General features: G+C 50.1%; 1 protein-coding gene across 4 annotated transcripts in view; it reads right to left on the bottom strand.

Moving 5' to 3' along the window:
• The window catches only part of selenou1a (selenoprotein U 1a), a 28177-nt gene extending 16218 nt beyond the window's left edge, over window positions 1–11959 (bottom strand). The window contains exons 1-4 of one of the 4 annotated variants that reach the window (XM_078223652.1): window positions 11433–11959; window positions 10241–10402; window positions 4293–4384; window positions 1723–1863 (exon numbers count right to left, since the gene is read on the bottom strand). In XM_078223652.1, the coding sequence (XP_078079778.1) occupies window positions 1723–1863; window positions 4293–4384; window positions 10241–10385 (378 nt within the window). In that variant the 5' untranslated portion in view covers window positions 10386–10402; window positions 11433–11959. The remainder of the gene's footprint in view (window positions 1–1722; window positions 1864–4292; window positions 4385–10240; window positions 10403–11432) is intronic. The other 3 variants (XM_078223651.1, XM_078223653.1, XM_078223654.1) reach the window with 3 other exon arrangements.
• Window positions 11960–21619: the final 9660 nt, after the last annotated feature.

The following is a 21619-nucleotide window of genomic DNA, read 5'->3' as shown; positions in this document are numbered from 1 at the left end:
ACATCAACCCCCTCCCCCCCACACACACACACATCAACCCCCTCCCCACACACACACACACACATCAACCCCCTCCCCACACACACACATCAACCCCCTCCCCACACACACACACACACCACACACACACACACACATCAACCCCCTCCCCACACACACACATCAACCCCCTCCCCACACACACACACACATCAACCCCCTCCCCACACACACACACACACACATCACCCCCTCCCCACACACACACACACACATCAACCCCCTCCCCACACACACACATCAACCCCCTCCCCCACACACACACACACACATCACCCCCTCCCCACCCCACACACACACACACACATCAACCCCCTCCCCACACACACCACACACACACACACCCCCCCCCCACACACACACACACACACACACCCCCTCCCCACACACACACATCAACCCCTCCCCACCACACACACACACACCCCCCCCCCCCCACACACACACACACACATCAACCCCCTCCCCACACACACACATCAACCCCCTCCCCACACACACACACATCAACCCCTCCCCACACACACACACACACTCAACCCCCTCCCCACACACACACACACACACATCAACCCCCTCCCCACACACACACATCAACCCCCTCCCCACACACACACACATCAACCCCCTCCCCCCCCCACACACACACACACATCAACCCCCTCCCCACACACACACATCAACCCCCTCCCCACACACACACACATATCAACCCCCTCCCCCCCCCACACAGACACACATCAACCCCCTCCCACTACACACACACACACACACATCAACCCCCTCCCCCCACACACACACACACATATCAACCCCCTCCCCCCACACACACACATCAACCCCCTCCCCACACACACACATCAACCCCTCCCCCACACACACATCAACCCCCTCCCCCACACACACAATCAACCCCCTCCCCCCACACACACACATCAACCCCTCCCCACACACACATATCAACCCCCTCCCCCCCCACACACACACACACATATCAACCCCCTCCCCCCACACACACACACACATCACCCCCCCCACACACACGTCAACCCCCTCCCCCCCCAAACACACACACGTCAACCCCCTCCCCCCAAACACACACACATCAACCCCTCCCCACACACACACATCAACCCCCCCCCACACACACACATCAACCCCCCCCACACACACACATCAACCCCCTCCCCCCACACACACATCAACCCCCCCCACACACACACACGTCAACCCCCTCCCCTCCCAAACACACACACATCAACCCCCTCCCCCCCCACACACACACACATCAACCCCCTCCCTCCACACACACATCAACACCCTCTCCCCACACACACATCAACCCCCTCCCCCCCCACACACACATCAATCCCTTCCCCCCCCACACACACATGTCAACCCCCTCTCTCCACACACAAGTCAACCCCCTCCCCCAGACACACGTAACCCCCTACCCCCCCCCACACACACACACACAAACCCCCTCCCCCCCCACACACACGTCAACCCCCTCCCCTCCACACACGTCATCCCCCTTCCCTCACACACGCGCGTCATCCTCCTCCCCCTCCCACACACACATGTCAACCCCCCCCCCTCCTCCCAACGCACATGTATGCATCTGACAAGTGTGGAATAAATCATCCCGACACTCGCACTCACATTCTATGACCTGATACTTACCTCAACATCTAGAAAGATCTCTCCTTTGAAAAAAGGTTGAAAGTTCTGTATTTCATCATTGATATCTTCTTTGACGACTGCATAAAGAGGGACCCCTAACTCATCGAGCTGGGGTTTCAGAGAGGAGATCTTTGTGGCCTCCTACAGTGAGCAGAAGGAAGAAAAGTCAAATCAACCTCTTGTTTCTGGAAGTGGTTAACTCTATGAGGAAGGCTGGGAATTGGAGTCACTGATCAAAGAGAAGCCACAAGCCTGAGCTTGGTGCTGCTGTTTGCTAATTGTTGTGTAGCTGAGAGATAAACACACTGCAGAGGGGCTGTACACCTCAACAACATCCCCCAATTCATGTGAAGCAAGCAGCGCTTAAAGCTCACCTGAGAGGGAGCTGCATTCTGGCTGTGGGAGGAATGGTTTCAGTAAAGTCTCTGACAGGGAGTCAGTGGGGTGGAGGAACAGAGAGGGAGAGAGAGATCTACAAGCGCTTCCTTTGCAGCACTGGATCCAGTGCAGGAGGAGAAGGCTCTTCCTTACATCAGGGAGCCAGCAGACAGGTACTGGGACCATGTAGCTGACACAGTCAATGCCAGCAGCATGAATAGTCCCATTCACCAGAGCACCCCAGCCAAATCCCAGCAATCTCCATCAGTAAAAACTCACAAGTCACATTCCTAGCTTCACTTCATCCTCACAAACACCTGGAACTGCTGCAAGTTTCACACCCACATCTTTCACAGCCAGCTATTCAACCTTGACAGCCACATCAGCTAAACACATTAACACACTCACTGACACTCTGCTCTCTTTCTTGCTGGACAAGGTGATCCATAATTAGAGACAGGGACACATAACCCGCAGTGGGGTCAGGCATAGCTTGTCACCCCACAGATTTCTGCCCCTGCTACAGAACGCGAATGGCTCTGATCAAAGTCACAAATAACATTCTGTGTGACTGTGACAAAGGGGAACTTTCTCTCCTTGTCCTTCTCAAATTGTCTGCAGCTTCTGACACAGTGACCACACCATCCTCCTCCAGTGCCTCTCCACTGCCATCCAGCTGGGTGGGACTGCTCTCACCTGCTTCCAGTCTCATCCAGCTAATCGTAGCCACAAAATCATTTACAATGGCTTCTCTTCCTGTACCCTTACCTCTGGTGCACCCAATGACCCAATGATCTATCCTTGACCCGCTTCTATTTCCCATCTATGTGCAGTGACATTATCTGTAAGTACAGTGTTAGTTTTCACACTCACTCTAACAATACCAGATTCCCTCCCCACCCCCAACCCCACCACTTCTCTCGATTCCTCCACTGTTGCTAGAAGAACATAAGAACTAGGAGCAGGAGTTGGCAATTCAGCCCCTGGAGCTTGCTCACCATTCAATACGATCATAGCTGACCTCATCCTGGCCTCAACTCCATTTCCTGCCCATTCTCCATCACCCTTGAACCCATTATTAATGAAAAATCTGTTCATCTCCTCAAATTTACTCACTGCCCTGCCATCCACCGCACTCTCGGGCAGTGAGTTCTACAGACTAACAGCCCTTTGAAGGAAGTTGTTTCTCCTCATCATTATTTTAAATCTATATTACCAGATTGCTTATATCCAACACCCAGGACTGAATGAGCAGAAATTTCCTCCAGTTAATTGTTAGTAAGAATGACACTATTGCTTTTGGTCCCACCATAAAACTCTGTTCCCCATCTACTGAACTCTATCCGTCTCCGTGGAAACTGACTGAGATTCAGCCAGGCTGTTGGAACTCTTAATGTCGCATTTGAGCTCCTGACCACATACTTGCTCCATCACCAAGACCGTTTAGTTCCCCTGTAGCACTTCACAATTCAAGTTCTACCTCAGTTCCTCTGATGCTGAGACCTCATCACACATTTGTTAGCTGGAAATTTGATCAATAAAATGCTCTCCTAAACAGCCCCCATCCAATACTCTGCATAAACTTTAGATTTTCAGAGTTTAGAATCCTACAGTGCAGAAGGAGGCCATTCGGCCCATCGAGTCTGCACCAACCACAATCCCACCCAGGCCCTATCCCCATAACCCTATCCATTTACCCTAGCTAGTCCCCCTGACACTTGGGGAAATTTAGCATGGACAATCCACCTAACCCGCACATCTTTGGACTGTGGGAGAAAACCGAAGCACCCGGAGGAAACCCACGCAGGCACGGGGAGAACGTGCAAACTCCACACAGACAGTGACCCAACTCATCTAAACTCTGCTCACATACCCTAACTCACGTTAAGTCTCGTTCACCCATCACCCCTATGTCTACTGACCTACGTTTGTTCCTCTAATTTGAAAATTCTCATCCATGTTTTCAACTCCCTCTCCTACTGGCTCCTCCATATCTCTAATCTCCTCCAGCCCGTGACAACATCCATTTGTACAGCACCTTTCGCATGCAAAAATGTCCCAAAGCACAATGCAGGGATGTAATCGGGGGAAGGGGTTCTCACAGAAACATCTCTGTTTGGAGAATGAACCAATTATAAATCCGACAATATTCAGCATGAACTTTACTCCAAAACAAACTCTTATCCCAGTACCTCTCGACACAAGAATCATCCGGGTCTCCTCACTGCTATGATGACGGCTCCATTCTGACTCCACAGCTCCCCAGCTTTAAGCGTCCTTTCCTCTGGAGAAGCAAAATGAGTTTAGATCAATTTAAATCACTGAACAGTGAGCTGTAGGGACTGTACAGGAAGATGTTTGGGAAGTACAGTAAATATGTATGTGTCAAATTATCCCAGAATATTCAGCCTTAGTCACTTTGCGACCATGTCTCTGTAAAGGCTGTCATATCATACCCATTTATTTCGCTTTGTGCTTTTAATTCATTCATCTTCGAACCCGAGCCTATTCAATCTTTCCTCAGCTGCAATGTTCAAACATTGCCAGCATTCTCATAAATCTCTGCCCTGACTCAGAACAATTATATCCTTCCTGTAATGTTGATGGGGGGTAGTATAGAATTCTAGCATGAGGCCCTTCCTTTTAGTTTCACTATAATAAGGGAACTACGTTAAGGTAATTATAAAGTGCCTTATGTATAGTGAGAATTCACAATGTGCTTGGAACAAAATATGCAATGGTATTATAAAACCCTATAACCACAAATTAACCAAGTATTATAAGCTTAAACTGTATTTTCAATACATACGTATTGTGTGCCTTGGCCAACTCCGTTCTGAATGCAGCATGATGGGAAACAGGCCAAATTCTTTTACTACAATGGAGCACAGAAAGGCAGCTTCTGTTTTCTGTTTTTGGATACGCGAAAGCAAGTTTAATAGGGCTCATATGTGAGGGAGTGGAATTCTTCATGGATAGCGAGGCTGCAGAAGTCTCTCAAGCTGATGAGAGGCCAGATTCGGGCAGAGAATGACTCCTTTTGCCAATTAAGATTCACAGCTGCAAGCAATGGCCTCCGTTACTGGAATTGACGTGAATTGGGTTTTCTAGGTAACGGGGAGGAACCTACAGGGGCAATGAGCTAATGATCTCCTATTCCTGTTGACAGGTGGAACATTATTGGCTAAGGTAACAATGTTTAATATTGTGACTGGCATCTCCAGTTTGATTGACAAGGCTGGGTGCGATATTAAAATGTTCAGAATAATATAACAATTTTACAATTGTGAGATTAGCTCAGAGAGGACAGTTAACCCTCATTGACTGTATTTTTCGCCTGATGCATGCATTAGCAAATAAATCCCTTTTCATTCTTTAACTATAATACTGTTTTCCACAGTCTATGTATTGGTTGAATTAAGTCAACTAAATACAAGGCACCCCAGGGGGACACCTCAGAAAATTCCTCTTATAATTTGGCGCTGCGAGCACTGGTACTCACCGGCAACCTGAGGCGAGATGTGTTCCCAAAAGGTGGGTGAGTACATTCTTTAAATACTGTTGGGGCAGCTGGAAGCCGTAAGTTGAGTATCTCGGGCTGGGGAAGAGGTGTGTAAGCAGTGTGTATGTAAAGAGCCCGCGCTTAACGTAGTGGGGCTGAGGATGGTCACTTGTATGTCCTATGGAGTGGAGTGCAAAGCCATGTGGGTAGAAGAGGCATTTGCAGAGAAGCTACGCTTAAACATAGCGAGGTGGGGGACCGACACTTGGACGTCCTATGCAGTGGAGTGAAAAGCCACGTAGCTAGAGAAGCGTCAAGGGGCTAGACCATGTGTACAGACTGCGGCTGGCTCCGATGCAAGGAACTCACAGGGAGAGGTTCCAGAGGTAGAGAAGGGACAAAGCCATGTGAGAGAACCGGCAGGGAGAGGTCCCAGGAGTACAGGTCTCCTGTGAGAGAGAGAGATAGGGTTAAATTGGTTGGTCTGAAGCACCATAGACCAAAGAGGGGAGCAAAGGATTGAAAGAAACAAGCAGGCACAGACTATCTGTGTATGCCACAGAGAGAGAGAGGATGTAATTGTGCGATCCGTGGTCATTTTCATGAATAGGAATCCGACAGAGATTTGAGCTCTGCCATTTTGGGAAAGGAAAATCAATTTCAAGATGGCGTTACGTTATGTCTGAAAAATTGTAAGGAGAGTTAACCATGTCAGCACACAGTTGATTTGATTTTGTATCTACCTATGTTGGTTACGGAGGCAGAGTTGTAGAAATAATTAAACATGCAAATTTTGTGCTTATGCTGGAGAGTAAGTGTGAAAGTATTAATTTAGTAGAGATATTTAAAAGTGATTATGATAAATCTTATTTTGGATTAATCTGGATCAGGCTTTTTGTTAAATTCAAAAATGTATTCTTGATAGAACTGACAATGAAAAGATAAATGGAAAGAATTATTCTGGAGTGTTTGAAGTGATGATATCAATCTGAGAAAACTTTCTCCAGCCCTGCTGAAACAAGCAGAGAATTAACCCATTCTGTCCCAGACAGGATGGATCTTTGTGTTATAAGACTTGCAATAGTTTTAAGACCATCAAAAATCTAACAGAAGAGGAGTGGATGTTTAGTGGGGAGTTACATGAGGTAGTATGGGAGTGCGTGTTTAATGATGGAAATTATTATACTGCCACAGTGCATTCCAGTTGAATGTGTGGCATGGATATGCAAAGTAGTGAATCAACCACAAAACTGAACACAAAGCACACCCTGTTGTAAATTTTGAATATGGGAAGGTTGAAAACAGTATTAGATGCCAAACGGGCTAAAAGGGAGCACCCGCCTATAACATGGAATTGACAGATTAATATAATTAGAGATGAGGGAAATAATTCAGTGTAACCATTGAGAAAAGAAAATGAACAGGGTAACTAAAGATACGTTATAGAAGAGCTGATTGTTTACTGTAACCCCATGTATTTACCCTGACACTAAGGGACAATTTATCATGGCCAATCAACCTAACCCACACATCTTTGGAGTGTGGAAGGAAACTGGAGCACCCTGGGGGAAACCCACGCAGTCACGGGGAGAACGTGCAAACTCCACACAGTCACCCAAGGCCAGAACTGAACCTGGGACCCTGGCGCTGTGAGGCAGCAGTATTAACGACTGTGCCACTGTGCTGACACAGATGACACAAAAATTGGCCACGACAGCGCAGAGTCGCTGAGCAGAAACTGATAGCCAAGTTCCGCACACACGAGGATGGCCTCAACCGGGATATTGGGTTCATGTCACACTATCTGTAACCCCCACAGTTGTCTGGACCTGCAGAGTTTCACTGGCTGTCTTGTCTGGAGACAATACACATCTTTTTAGCCTGTCTTGATGCTCTCTCCACTCACGTTGTTTTGTTTCTTAAAGACTTGATTAGCTGTAAGTATTCGCATTCCAACCATTATTCATGTAAATTGAGTCTGTGTCTTTATATGCCCTGTTTGTGAACAGAATTCCCACTCACCTGAAGAAGGGGCTTGGAGCTCCGAAAGCTTGTGTGGCTTTTGCTACCAAATAAACCTGTTGGACTTTAACCTGATGTTGTTAAACTTCTTAATATGGGATCTTGTCAGAAGTGTTACTGAAATAGACCTCATCAATCCTCCTTATTACTTCCACAAAAAATTTATTCAGTGAGTAAGATATGACCTCCCCCGAACAAAACCATGCTGATTATCCCTGATCAATCCGTGCCTTTTTAGATTAAATCTCAACCAAAAGAGGGGGTTGAACCAGGACAGGGAGCCAGTTCATCCATCCTCACCCCGGTTCGTAACAATTTGAGGGTATCCCAGCTGGATGGTGACAAATCGAAGAGTCTCTTGCTCGGATCGACAACTTTGGGAAACCTCACCTGGGGTGGGTTGTAACAAGAAGTAACTTGATTTGAGGATTTTGAAAAGGGGTTTTTAACATTTTCTGCTGATTGCTGGGTCTAAGAAAGTCAGGGCCAAGCATTAAGAAGAAAAGTTAAAAAAATACCCCTCTCAATAAAAGCAGTAGATGGTGGCTTTAATAATAATTTTAAATTTGAAGTGGATCATTTTCTGCTAGTCAGGAATATTAAATGATACTGAATCAAGGTGGTGGCTGGTTTTAGATACAGATTATCTCACTGAATAGCAGAAAAGGATAGAGTTACTAAATGACCAATGGTTGTTGCTATGTTCAATAGTTTCCTAGTTTAACCGGCATTTCAGGCATTGGGCTGCAAGTTCCTTAACGGGAGCCAATAGCCTAATGGTATTATCACTAAACTATTAGTCCAGAACTCAGCTAATGTTCTGGGGACCCAGGTTCGAATTCCACTGAATTCAATAGAAAATATTTGGAATTGAGAATCTACTGGTGATCTCTCTAATTATATTAATCTGTCAATTCCATGTTATAGGCGGGTGCTCCCTTTTAGCCCGTTTGGCATCTAATACTGTTTTCAACCTTCCCATATTCAAAATTTACAACAGGGTGTGCTTTGTGTTCAGTTTTGTGGTGAATCCCATGAAACCATTGTCGATTGTGGGAAAAATCCATCTGGTTCATTAATGTCCTTTAGGGAAGGAAATCTGCTGTCCTTACCTGGTCTGGCCTACATGTGACTCCAGGGCCACAGCAATGTGGTTGATTCTCAACTGCCCTCCAAGGGCAACTAGGGATGGGCAATAAATGCTGGCCAGCCAGTGACGCCCATGTGCAATGAATAAACAAAAGCAGGTGCAAATGCAGATAGGGACAATATATTCAAAAAGGTAACTGGAGTCTGCATTCCATATACACAGCCATTAAATGCTACAATGTGGAGATGCCGGCATTGGACTGCAGTGAACACAGTAAGAAGTCTCACAACACCAGGTTAAAGTCCAACAGGTTTATTTGGAATCAGGAGCTTTCGGAGCACTGCTCCTTCGAAAGCTTGTGATTCACTACAAAAACCAGACTAGCTGGTCATTCTCTCACTGTATCAATTCAGCTCTTCCCGTTCTTGTTTGTCCTGTTCCTTACTTTGCTATTGTGAAAATTACCCCATTTTTAAACCTTTTCTTATAGTTAGTGCTCTGAAAGCTCGTGATTCCAAATAAACCTGTTGGACTTTAACCTGGTTTTGTGAGACTTCTTACTGTGCCCATTAAATGCAAAACATGAAGGTGGTTTTGAACTAGCACAAGGCTTTCATTAGGCTCCAGTTGAAGAACTGATGCGATGAAGGGTACTCCAATGAGGACGATTGTAGCCAAAGACTGGAGTGTTTCATTGAGATCCAAAACCACATTTTAATCTCATTTAATATGTTGAATGTTGATGCTCCCTTTATAAAGGGAGCAGCTGCAAACCCTCCAAGTTGCTGCTGTCACCCTTACAGAATGAGAAAGGTTAAGTGCAAAGGTTCATAGAATAGGACCAGGAACAAATGGTGCTAACTATAAAGAAAAGATTTTAAAATGGGGTAAGTTTCACAGTAACAAAGTAAGGAACAGAACAAACAAGAACAGGAAGACCTGCATTTATATAGTGAGAGAATGACCAGTCTGCTTAATGACCAGTAGCTAAAGCTAGTCTGCTTTATGTGATGCCCAGTGAAGCAGTTGAAGTTACCTTGTCGAATGTTTTTAAGGCAAAGATAGATTTTTGAACAGTAAAGGAATTAAGGGTTATGGTGAGCGGGCGGGTAAGTGGAGCTGAGTCCACAAAAGGATCAGCCATGATCTTATTGGCTCGAGGGGCCAGATGGCCTACTCCTGCTCCTAGTTGTTAATAAGTACTGAGCAGGACAGCAGGGGTGACTCCCCTGCTCTTCTGGAAGGAGCACCATGAGATCCTTAACATCCACCTAGGGGCCTAGATTTAACACCTCATTCAAAAGAAAGCACCTCAGGCATAACAGTACTCCCTCTGTACTGCACTTGAGTGCAAGTCTGGCTCTGAAAGCTGGGGGGGGGGGGGGGGGGGGCGGGGGGGGTGGTTTAAATCCACAACCTCTGAACCAGATATTAAAGTGTGTTGCAAAATAAATAGTGACTGACTCACTGGTATAGATCCACAAACAGTGAAAATCCTGTCCCTCTTTGTTCAATGTTAAACTTGCCTTGGTTCAAGGTTTTCAGCTGGGCCCCTGACAGATATGTTATTGATACAGAGTCAGCCTTAGCCAGCAGTAGATCAGTATTTGCCAGTAACACGCTGGTGATAGCAGCTCCCAGTGCGCCAAGGCCCAGAGTCCACGCACCCATGTTGAAATTTTCAGCTTCTACAAGCACAGAACACAAGACTGATGAGTAACCACAACAGGCTGAGAACCACCAATAATATTCATCCGAGCAACTCACATACAACAGCATCCATAGAGTTAATATGTGTGGCTTTTGCTACCAAATAAACCTGTTGGACTTTAACCTGGTGTTGTTAAACTTCTTACTGTGTTTACCCCAGTCCAACGCCGGCATCTCCACATCATGACTACCTCAGACATCAGCCAGAGTTCACTCAACAACACAAACATTTCCCCCTGCCTCCACCCCCTCCATCCATCTCCCTCTGCCCCGTTCCCTCCATCCATCTCCCTCTGCCCCGTTCCCTCCATCCATCTCCCTCTGCTCTCCTCTCCCTCCATCTGTCTCTCTCTCTCTCTCTCTCTGTCTCTCTCTCTGTCTCTCTCTCTCTGTCTCACTCTTGCACCGTCTCGCTCTCGAACACTCTCTGTCTCTTTCATGAATCATTCTTTCTCTTTTTCTGAGATTCTCTCTTCTAGCTTTCTGGGCCTGTCTCTCTCTCTGTATGTCCCAGTCTCTCTCTCTGTGTCTGTCCCAGTCTCTCTCTCTCTCTCTCTCTCTCCCAGTCTCTCTCTCTCTCCCTCTGTCCCAGTCTCTCTCTCTCTCCCTCTGTCCCAGTCTCTCTCTCTGTGTCTCTCTCTCTCTTTCTCTTTGTCTCTCTCTCTCTGTCTCTCTCACTCTGCATCTCTCTCTCTCTCTCTCTCTCTGTCTCTCTCACTCTGCATCTCTCTCTCTCTCTCTGTCTCTCTCTCTGTGTCTCTCTCTCTGCATCTCTCTCTCTTTCTGTGTCTGTCTCTCTCTCTGCGTCTCTCTTTCTGCATCTCTCTCTTTCTGTGTCTCTCTCTCTCTGCATCTTTCTCTCTCTCTCTCTGTCTCTCTCTCTCTCTGCGTCTCTCTCTCTGCCATGATACTTTTGATTGCAAACATATACTTCATTCACATAAAATCTGAAAGACACATTACAAAATATTTCCAATGATTATACCAGTAAAGTGCAGTGATATTTACATTTTCTCCAGAGATTAAGATGCACTCTCAGCTGCTTCAGCAATAAGAACATTTCAAACATTGCAATATTTTTGTTACAGGCAGCACAATTCTGTTTAAACTATATACATCAGTCTTGTTGCACTCTGCGGTGCTTCAATACAGTTAAATACGATTAGGATGAAGCATAGTCTGAAGGGTTTGACCTGGTTACCAGCCCCTCGGTGTACGTTAGTTGAAAGGCCTTAAACAGCGGCCTTTCCCCATGGCGCCTTGGCAGTGAGTGCTGTAAACAATATACTCACAGTGCTCCCTGCCTCTCCAGCAGCCAGATTAATGAAGATAAATTAACAAGTTGCTTTTATCTTCAGTTTCACATTCCTGCAGGCGAGTAACTGGGCCAGAGGTCAGCACTGGCAGCCAATCAGGGAACTCGAGAGAGAGAGAGATATGGCCAGTTAGAATCAGAGGAGGGACCAGCACAAACCACAGAGTAAACCAAAGCTACACAAATGATCTGGGGTGATTAACACGTCAGACATGAATGCAGCAGCACACAGTGTCAGTCTGTGAGATTCACAGTGTCAGTCTGGGAGAATCACAGTGTCAGGCTGTGAAAATCACAGTGTCAGGCTGGGAGAATCACAGTGCCAGGCTGGGAAAATCACAGTGTCAGGCTGGGAGAATCACAGTGCCAGGCTGGGAGAATCACAGTGTCAGGCTGGGAGATTCACAGTGTCAGGCTGGGAGATTCACAGTGTCAGACTGGGAGAATCACAGTGTCAGGCTGGGAGATTCACAGTGCCAGACTGGGAGATTCACAGTGTCAGGCTGGGAGATTCACAGTGCCAGACTGGGAGATTCACAGTGTCAGGCTGGGAGATTCACAGTGTCAGGCTGGGAGATTCACAGTGTCATGCTGGGAGATTCACAGTGTCAGACTGGGAGAATCACAGTATCAGGCTGGGAGATTCACAGTGTCAGGCTGGGAGATTCACAGTGTCAGGCGGGGAGAATCACAGTGCCAAGCTGGGAGAATCACAGTGTCAGGCTAGGAGAATCACAGTGCCAGACTGGGAGAATCACAGTGTCAGGCTGGGAGATTCACAGTGTCAGGCTGGGAGAATCACAGTGCCAAGCTGGGAGAATCACAGTGTCAGACTGGGAGATTCACAGTGTCAGGCTGGGAGATTCACAGTGCCAGACTGGGAGATTCACAGTGCCAGGCTGGGATATTCACAGTGACAGTCTGGGAGAATCACAGTGCCAGGCTGGAAGATTCACAGTGTCAGGCTGGGAGATTCACAGTGTCAGGCTGGGAGATTCACAGTGTCAGGCTGGGAGAATCACAGTGCCAAGCTGGGAGAATCACAGTGTCAGACTGGGAGATTCACAGTGTCAGTCTGGGAGATTCACAGTGCCAGACTGGGAGATTCACAGTGCCAGGCTGGGATATTCACAGTGACAGTCTGGGAGAATCACAGTGCCAGGCTGGAAGATTCACAGTGTCAGGCTGGGAGATTCACAGTGTCAGGCTGGGAGATTCACAGTGTCAGCCTGGGAGAATCACAGTGTCAGGCTGGGAGATTCACAGTGCCAGGCTGGGAGAATCACAGTGTCAGGCTGGGAGATTCACAGTGTCAGGCTGGGAGAATCACAGTGCCAGGCTGGCAGATTCACAGTGTCAGGCTGTGAGATTCACAGTGTCAGGGTGGGAGATTCACAGTGCCAGGCTGGGAGATTCACAGTGACAGTCTGGGAGAATCACAGTGCCAGGCTGGAAGATTCACAGTGTCAGGCTGGAAGATTCACAGTGTCAGGCTGGGAGATTCACAGTGTCAGGCTGGGAGAATCACAGTGTCTGGCTGGGAGATTCACAGTCACACAGTGTCAGGCTGGGAGAATCACAGTGCCAGTCTGGGAGAATCACAGTGTCAGGCTGGGAGAATCACAGTGCCAGGCTGGGAGATTCACAGTGCCAGGCTGGGAGATTCACAGTGCCAGGCGGGGAGATTCACAGTGCCAGGCTGGGAAATTCACAGTGCCAAGCTAGGAGAGTCACAGTGTCAGGCTGGGAGATTCACAGTGCCAGGCTGGGAGATTCACAGTGCCAGGCTGGGAGAATCACAGTGTCAGACTGGGAGATTCACAGTGCCAGTCTGGGAGAATCACAGTGTCAGGCTGGGAGAATCACAGTGCCAGGCTGGGAGAATCACAGTGCCAGGCTGGGAGAATCACAGTGCCAGGCTGGGAGAATCACAGTGTCAGGCTGGGAGAATCACAGTGCCAGGCTGGGAGAATCACAGTGTCAGGCTGGGAGAATCACAGTGTCAGGCTGGGAGATTCACAGTGTCAGGCTGGGAGAATCACAGTGCCAGGCTGGGAGAATCACAGTGCCAGGCTGGTAGATTCACAGTGCCAGGCTAGGAGATTCACAGTGTCAGGCTGGGAGAATCACAGTGTCAGGCTGGGAGATTCACAGTGTCAGGCTGGGAGATTCACAGTGTCAGGCTGGGAGAATCACAGTGCCAGGCTGGGGGAATCAGTGTCAGGCTGGGAGAATCACAGTGCCAGGCTGGGAGAATCAGTGCCAGGCTGGGAGAATCACAGTGCCAGGCTGGGAGAATCACAGTGCCAGGCTGGGAGAATCACAGTGCCAGGCGGGGAGAATTACAGTGCCAGGCTGGGAGATTCACAGTGCCAGGCTGGGAGAATCAGTGTCAGGCTGGGAGATTTACAGTGTCAGGCTGTGAGAAGCACAGTGTCAGGCTGGGAGATTCACAGTGTCCGGCTGGGAGATTCACAGTGTCAGGCTGGGAGATTCACAGTGTCAGGCTGTGAGAATCACAGTGCCAGGCTGGGAGAGTCACAGTGTCAGGCTGGGAGAATCACAGTGCCAGGCTGGGAGAATCACAGTGCCAGGCTGGGAGAATCACAGTGTCAGGCTGGGAGATTCACAGTGCCAGGCTGGGAGAATCACAGTGTCAGGCTGGGAGATTCACAGTGCCAGGCTGGGAGAATCACAGTGTCAGGCTGGGAGATTCACAGTGCCAGGCTGGGAGATTCACAGTGCCAGGCTGGGAGATTCACAGTCACACAGTGTCAGGCTGGGAGAATCACAGTGTCAGGCTGTGAGAATCACAGTGCCAGGCTGGGAGATTCACAGTGCCAGGCTGGGAGAATCACAGTGTCAGACTGGAAGATTCACAGTGCCAGGCTGGGAAATTCACAGTGTCAGGCTGGGAGAATCACAGTGCCAGGCTGGGAGAATCACAGTGCCAGGCTGGGAGAATCACAGTGCCAGGCTGGGAGAATCACAGTGTCAGGCTGGGAGAATCACAGTGCCAGGCTGGGAGAATCACAGTGTCAGGCTGGGAGATTCACAGTGCCAGGCTGGAAGATTCACAGTGTCAGGCTGGGAGATTCACAGTGTCAGGCTGGGAGATTCACAGTGTCAGCCTGGGAGAATCACAGTGTCAGGCTGGGAGATTCACAGTGCCAGGCTGGGAGAATCACAGTGTCAGGCTGGGAGATTCACAGTGCCAGTCTGGGAGAATCACAGTGCCAGGCTGGCAGATTCACAGTGTCAGGCTGTGAGATTCACAGTGTCAGGGTGGGAGATTCACAGTGCCAGGCTGGGAGATTCACAGTGACAGTCTGGGAGAATCACAGTGCCAGGCTGGAAGATTCACAGTGTCAGGCTGGAAGATTCACAGTGTCAGGCTGGGAGATTCACAGTGTCAGGCTGGGAGAATCACAGTGTCTGGCTGGGAGAATCACAGTGCCAGGCTGGGAGATTCACAGTGTCAGGCTGTGAGAATCACAGTGCCAGGCTGGGAGAGTCACAGTGTCAGGCTGGGAGAATCACAGTGCCAGGCTGGGAGAATCACAGTGCCAGGCTGGGAGAATCACAGTGTCAGGCTGGGAGATTCACAGTGCCAGGCTGGGAGAATCACAGTGTCAGGCTGGGAGATTCACAGTGCCAGGCTGGGAGATTCACAGTGCCAGGCTGGGAGATTCACAGTCACACAGTGTCAGGCTGGGAGAATCACAGTGTCAGGCTGTGAGAATCACAGTGCCAGGCTGGGAGATTCACAGTGCCAGGCTGGGATAATCACACTGTCAGGCTGGGAGATTCACAGTGCCAGGCTGGGAAATTCACAGTCACACAGTGTCAGGCTGTGAGAATCACAGTGCCAGGCTGGGAGATTCACAGTGCCAGGCTGGAAGATTCACAGTGCCAGTCTGGGAGATTCACAGTGCCAGACTGGGAGATTCACAGTGCCAGGCTGGGAGATTCACAGTGACAGTCTGGGAGAATCACAGTGCCAGGCTGGAAGATTCACAGTGTCAGGCTGGGAGATTCACAGTGTCAGGCTGGGAGATTCACAGTGTCAGCCTGGGAGAATCACAGTGTCAGGCTGGGAGAATCACAGTGTCAGGCTGGGAGATTCACAGTGTCAGGCTGGGAGAATCACAGTGCCAGGCTGGGAGATTCACAGTGCCAGGGTGGGAGATTCACAGTGCCAGGCTGGAAGATTCACAGTGTCAGGCTGGGAGATTCACAGTGTCAGGCTGGGAGAATCACAGTGTCAGGCTGGGAGAATCACAGTGCCAGGCTGGGAGATTCACAGTGTCAGGCTGGGAGATTCACAGTGCCAGTCGGGGAGAATCACAGTGCCAGGCTGGGAGATTCACAGTCACACAGTGTCAGGCTGGGAGATTCACAGTGCCAGTCTGGGAGAATCACAGTGTCAGGCTGGGAGATTCACAGTCACACAGTGCCAGGCTGGGAGAATCACAGTGCCAGGCTGGGAGAATCACAGTGTCAGGCTGGGAGATTCACAGTGCCAGGCTGGGAGAATCACAGTGCCAGGCTGGGAGATTCACAGTGCCAGGCTGAGAGATTCACAGTGCCAGGCGGGGAGATTCACAGTGCCAAGCTAGGAGAGTCACAGTGTCAGGCTGGGAGATTCACAGTGCCAGGCTGGGAGATTCACAGTGCCAGGCTGGGAGAATCACAGTGTCAGACTGGGAGATTCACAGTGCCAGTCTGGGAGAATCACAGTGTCAGGCTGGGAGATTCACAGTGTCAGACTGGTAGAATCACAGTGTCAGGCTGGGAGATTCACAGTGCCAGGCTGGGAGATTCACAGTGCCAGTCTGGGAGAATCACAGTGTCAGGCTGGGAGATTCACAGTGCCAGTCAGGGAGAATCACAGTGTCAGTTTGGGAGATTCACAGTGCCAGGCTGGGAGATTCACAGTGTCAGGGTGGGAGATTCACAGTGCCAGGCTGGGAGATTCACAGTGACAGCCTGGGAGAATCACAGTGCCAGGCTGGAAGATTCACAGTGTCAGGCTGGAAGATTCACAGTGTCAGGCTGGGAGATTCACAGTGTCAGGCTGGGAGAATCACAGTGTCTGGCTGGGAGAATCACAGTGCCAGGCTGGGAGAATAACAGTGCCAGGCTGGGAGATTCACAGTCACACAGTGTCAGGCTGGGAGAATCACAGTGCCAGTCTGGGAGAATCACAGTGTCAGGCTGGGAGAATCACAGTGCCAGGCTGGGAGATTCACAGTGCCAGGCTGGGAGATTCACAGTGCCAGGCGGGGAGATTCACAGTGCCAGGCTGGGAAATTCTCAGTGCCAAGCTAGGAGAGTCACAGTGTCAGGCTGGGAGATTCACAGTGCCAGGCTGGGAGATTCACAGTGCCAGGCTGGGAGAATCACAGTGTCAGACTGGGAGATTCACAGTGCCAGTCTGGGGGAATCACAGTGTCAGGCTGGGGGAATCACAGTGCCAGGCTGGGAGAATCACAGTGCCAGGCTGGGAGAATCACAGTGCCAGGCTGGGAGAATCACAGTGTCAGGCTGGGAGAATCACAGTGCCAGGCTGGGAGAATCACAGTGTCAGGCTGGGAGATTCACAGTGCCAGGCTGGGAGATTCACAGTGTCAGGCTGGGAGAATCACAGTGCCAGGCTGGGAGAATCACAGTGTCAGGCTGGGAGATTCACAGTGCCAGGCTGGGAGATTCACAGTGTCAGGCTGGGAGAATCACAGTGCCAGGCTGGGAGAATCACAGTGCCAGGCTGGGAGATTCACAGTGCCAGGCTAGGAGATTCACAGTGCCAGGCTGGGAGATTCACAGTGCCAGGCTGGGGGAATCAGTGTCAGGCTGGGAGAATCACAGTGCCAGGCTGGGAGATTCACAGTGTCAGGCTGGGAGAATCACAGTGCCAGGCTGGGAGAATCAGTGCCAGGCTGGGAGAATCACAGTGCCAGGCTGGGAGAATCACAGTGCCAGGCTGGGAGAATCACAGTGCCAGGCGGGGAGAATCGCAGTGCCAGGCTGGGAGATTCACAGTGCCAGGCTGGGAGAATCAGTGTCAGGCTGGGAGATTTACAGTGTCAGGCTGTGAGAAGCACAGTGTCAGGCTGGGAGATTCACAGTGTCCGGCTGGGAGATTCACAGTGTCAGGCTGGGAGATTCACAGTGTCAGGCTGTGAGAATCACAGTGCCAGGCTGGGAGAGTCACAGTGTCAGGCTGGGAGAATCACAGTGCCAGGCTGGGAGAATCACAGTGCCAGGCTGGGAGAATCACAGTGTCAGGCTGGGAGATTCACAGTGCCAGGCTGGGAGAATCACAGTGTCAGGCTGGGAGATTCACAGTGCCAGGCTGGGAGAATCACAGTGTCAGGCTGGGAGATTCACAGTCACACAGTGTCAGGCTGGGAGAATCACAGTGTCAGGCTGTGAGAATCACAGTGCCAGGCTGGGAGATTCACAGTGCCAGGCTGGGAGATTCACAGTCACACAGTGTCAGGCTGGGAGAATCACAGTGTCAGGCTGTGAGAATCACAGTGCCAGGCTGGGAGATTCACAGTGCCAAGCTGGGATAATCACAGTGTCAGGCTGGGAGATTCACAGTGCCAGGCTGGGAAATTCACAGTCACACAGTGTCAGGCTGTGAGAATCACAGTGCCAGGCTGGGAGATTCACAGTGCCAGGCTGGAAGATTCACAGTGCCAGTCTGGGAGATTCACAGTGCCAGACTGGGAGATTCACAGTGCCAGGCTGGGAGATTCACAGTGACAGTCTGGGAGAATCACAGTGCCAGGCTGGAAGATTCACAGTGTCAGGCTGGGAGATTCACAGTGTCAGGCTGGGAGATTCACAGTGTCAGCCTGGGAGATTCACAGTGTCAGCCTGGGAGAATCACAGTGTCAGGCTGGGAGAATCACAGTGTCAGGCTGGGAGATTCACAGTGTCAGGCTGGGAGAATCACAGTGCCAGGCTGGGAGATTCACAGTGCCAGGGTGGGAGATTCACAGTGCCAGGCTGGAAGATTCACAGTGTCAGGCTGGGAGATTCACAGTGTCAGGCTGGGAGAATCACAGTGTCAGGCTGGGAGAATCACAGTGCCAGGCTGGGAGATTCACAGTGTCAGGCTGGGAGATTCACAGTGCCAGTCTGGGAGAATCACAGTGCCAGGCTGGGAGATTCACAGTCACACAGTGTCAGGCTGGGAGATTCACAGTGCCAGTCTGGGAGAATCACAGTGTCAGGCTGGGAGATTCACAGTCACACAGTGCCAGGCTGGGAGAATCACAGTGCCAGGCTGGGAGAATCACAGTGTCAGGCTGGGAGATTCACAGTGCCAGGCTGGGAGAATCACAGTGCCAGGCTGGGAGATTCACAGTGCCAGGCTGGGAGATTCACAGTGCCAGGCGGGGAGATTCACAGTGTCAGGCTGGGAGATTCACAGTGTCAGACTGGTAGAATCACAGTGTCAGGCTGGGAGATTCACAGTGCCAGGCTGGGAGATTCACAGTGCCAGTCTGGGAGAATCACAGTGTCAGGCTGGGAGATTCACAGTGCCAGTCAGGGAGAATCACAGTGTCAGTTTGGGAGATTCACAGTGCCAGGCTGGGAGAATCACAGTGTCAGGCTGGGAGATTCACAGTGCCAGTCTGGGAGAATCACAGTGTCAGGCTGGGAGATTCACAGTGTCAGGCTGGGATAATCACAGTGTCAGGCTGGGAAATTCACAGTGTCAGGCTGGGAGAATCACAGTGTCAGGCTGGGAGATTCACAGTGTCAGGCTGGGAGAATCACAGTGTCAGACTGGGAGATTCACAGTGTCAGGCTGGGAGATTCACAGTGTCAGACTGGGAGATTCACAGTGCCAGGCTGGGAGAATCACAGTGCCAGGCTGGGAGTTCACAGTCACACAGTGTCAGACTGGGAGATTCACAGTGCCAGTCTGGGAGAATCACAGTGTCAGGCTGGGAGATTCACAGTGTCAGACTGGTAGAATCACAGTGTCAGGCTGGGAGATTCACAGTGCCAGGCTGGGAGATTCACAGTGTCAGGCTGGGAGAATCACAGTGCCAAGCTGGGAGAATCACAGTGTCAGACTGGGAGATTCACAGTGCCAGGCTAGGAGAATCACAGTGCCAGACTGGGAGATTCACAGTCACACAGTGTCAGGCTGGGAGATTCACAGTGTCAGGCTGGGAGAATCACAGTGTCAGGCTGGGAGAATCACAGTGTCAGGCTAGGAGAATCACAGTGCCAGACTGGGAGATTCACAGTGCCAGACTGGGAGATTCACAGTCACACAGTGTCAGGCTGGGAGATTCACAGTGTCAGGCTGGGAGAATCACAGTGTCAGGCTGGGAGAATCACAGTGTCAGGCTGGGAGATTCACAGTGTCAGGCTGGGAGATTCACAGTGTCAGGCGGGGAGAATCACAGTGCCAAGCTGGGAGAATCACAGTGTCAGGCTAGGAGAATCACAGTGCCAGGCTGGGAGAATCACAGTGTCAGGCTGGGAGATTCACAGTGCCAGGCTGGGAGAATCACTGTGCCAGGCTGGGATATTCACAGTGTCAGGCTGGGAGATTCACAGTGCCAGACTGGGAGAATCACTGTGCCAGGCTGGGAGAATCACAGTGCCAGACTGGGAGAATCACAGTGTCAGGCTGGGAGAATCACAGTGTCAGGCTGGGAGAATCACAGTGTCAGGCTGGGAGAATCACGGTGCCAGGCTGGGAGAATCACAGTGCCAGGCTGGGAGAATCACAGTGTCAGGCTGGGAGAATCACAGTGCCAGGCTGGGAGAATCACAGTGTCAGGCTGGGAGAATCACAGTGTCAGGCTGGGAGAATCACAGTGCCAGGCTGGGAGAATCACAGGCAGTAAGAAGTTTAACAACGCCAGGTTAAAGTCCAACAGTTTAATGGAGAGCAAAAGCCACACAAGCTTTCGGCAGTTGAACAACACCAGGTTTAAAGAACATAGAACAGTACAGCACAGAACAGGCCCTTCGGCCCACGATGTTGTGCCGAGCGTTATCTGAAACCAAGATCAAGCTATCCCACTCCCTATCATCCTGGTGTGCTCCATGTGCCTATCCAATAACCGCTTAAATGTTCCTAAAGTGTCTGACTCCACTATCACTGCAGGCTGTCCATTCCACACCCCAACCACTCTCTGCGTAAAGAACCTACCTCTGATATCCTTCCTATATCTCCCACCATGAACCCTATAGTTATGCCCCCTTGTAATAGCTTCATCCTCCCAAGGAAATAGTCTTTGAACGTTCACTCTATCTATCCCCTTCATCATTTCATAAACCTCTATTAAGTCTCCCCTCAGCCTCCTCCGCTCCAGAGAGAACAGCCCTAGCTCCCTCAACCTTTCCTCATAAGACCTACCCTCCAAACCAGGCAGCATCCTGGTAAATCTCCTCTGCACTCTTTCCAGCACTTCCACATCCTTCTTAGAGTAAGGTGACCAGAACTGCACACAATATTCCAAATGTGGTCTCACCAAGGTCCTGTCCAGTTGCAGCATAACCCCACAGCTCTTAAACTCCAACCCCCTGTTAATAAAAGCTAACACACTATAGGCCTTCTTCACAGCTCTATCCACTTGAGTGGCAACCTTTAGAGATCTGTGGATATGGACCCCAAGATCTCTCTGTTCCTCCACAGTCTTCAGAACCCTACCTTTGACCCTGTAATCCACATTTAAATTAGTCCTACCAAAATGAATCACCTCACATTTATCAGGGTTAAACTCCATTTGCCATTTTTCAGCCCAGCTTTGCATCCTATCTGTGTCTCTTTGCAGCCTACAACAGCCCTCCACCTCATCCACTACTCCACCAATCTTGGTGTCATCAGCAAATTTACTGA

This window comes from Mustelus asterias, chromosome 11 (assembly GCF_964213995.1).
Source record: "Mustelus asterias chromosome 11, sMusAst1.hap1.1, whole genome shotgun sequence".
Lineage (NCBI taxonomy): Eukaryota > Metazoa > Chordata > Chondrichthyes > Carcharhiniformes > Triakidae > Mustelus > Mustelus asterias.
The sequence above is the reverse complement of the archived record's forward strand: the minus strand, read 5'-3'. Positions and strand labels throughout refer to the sequence as shown.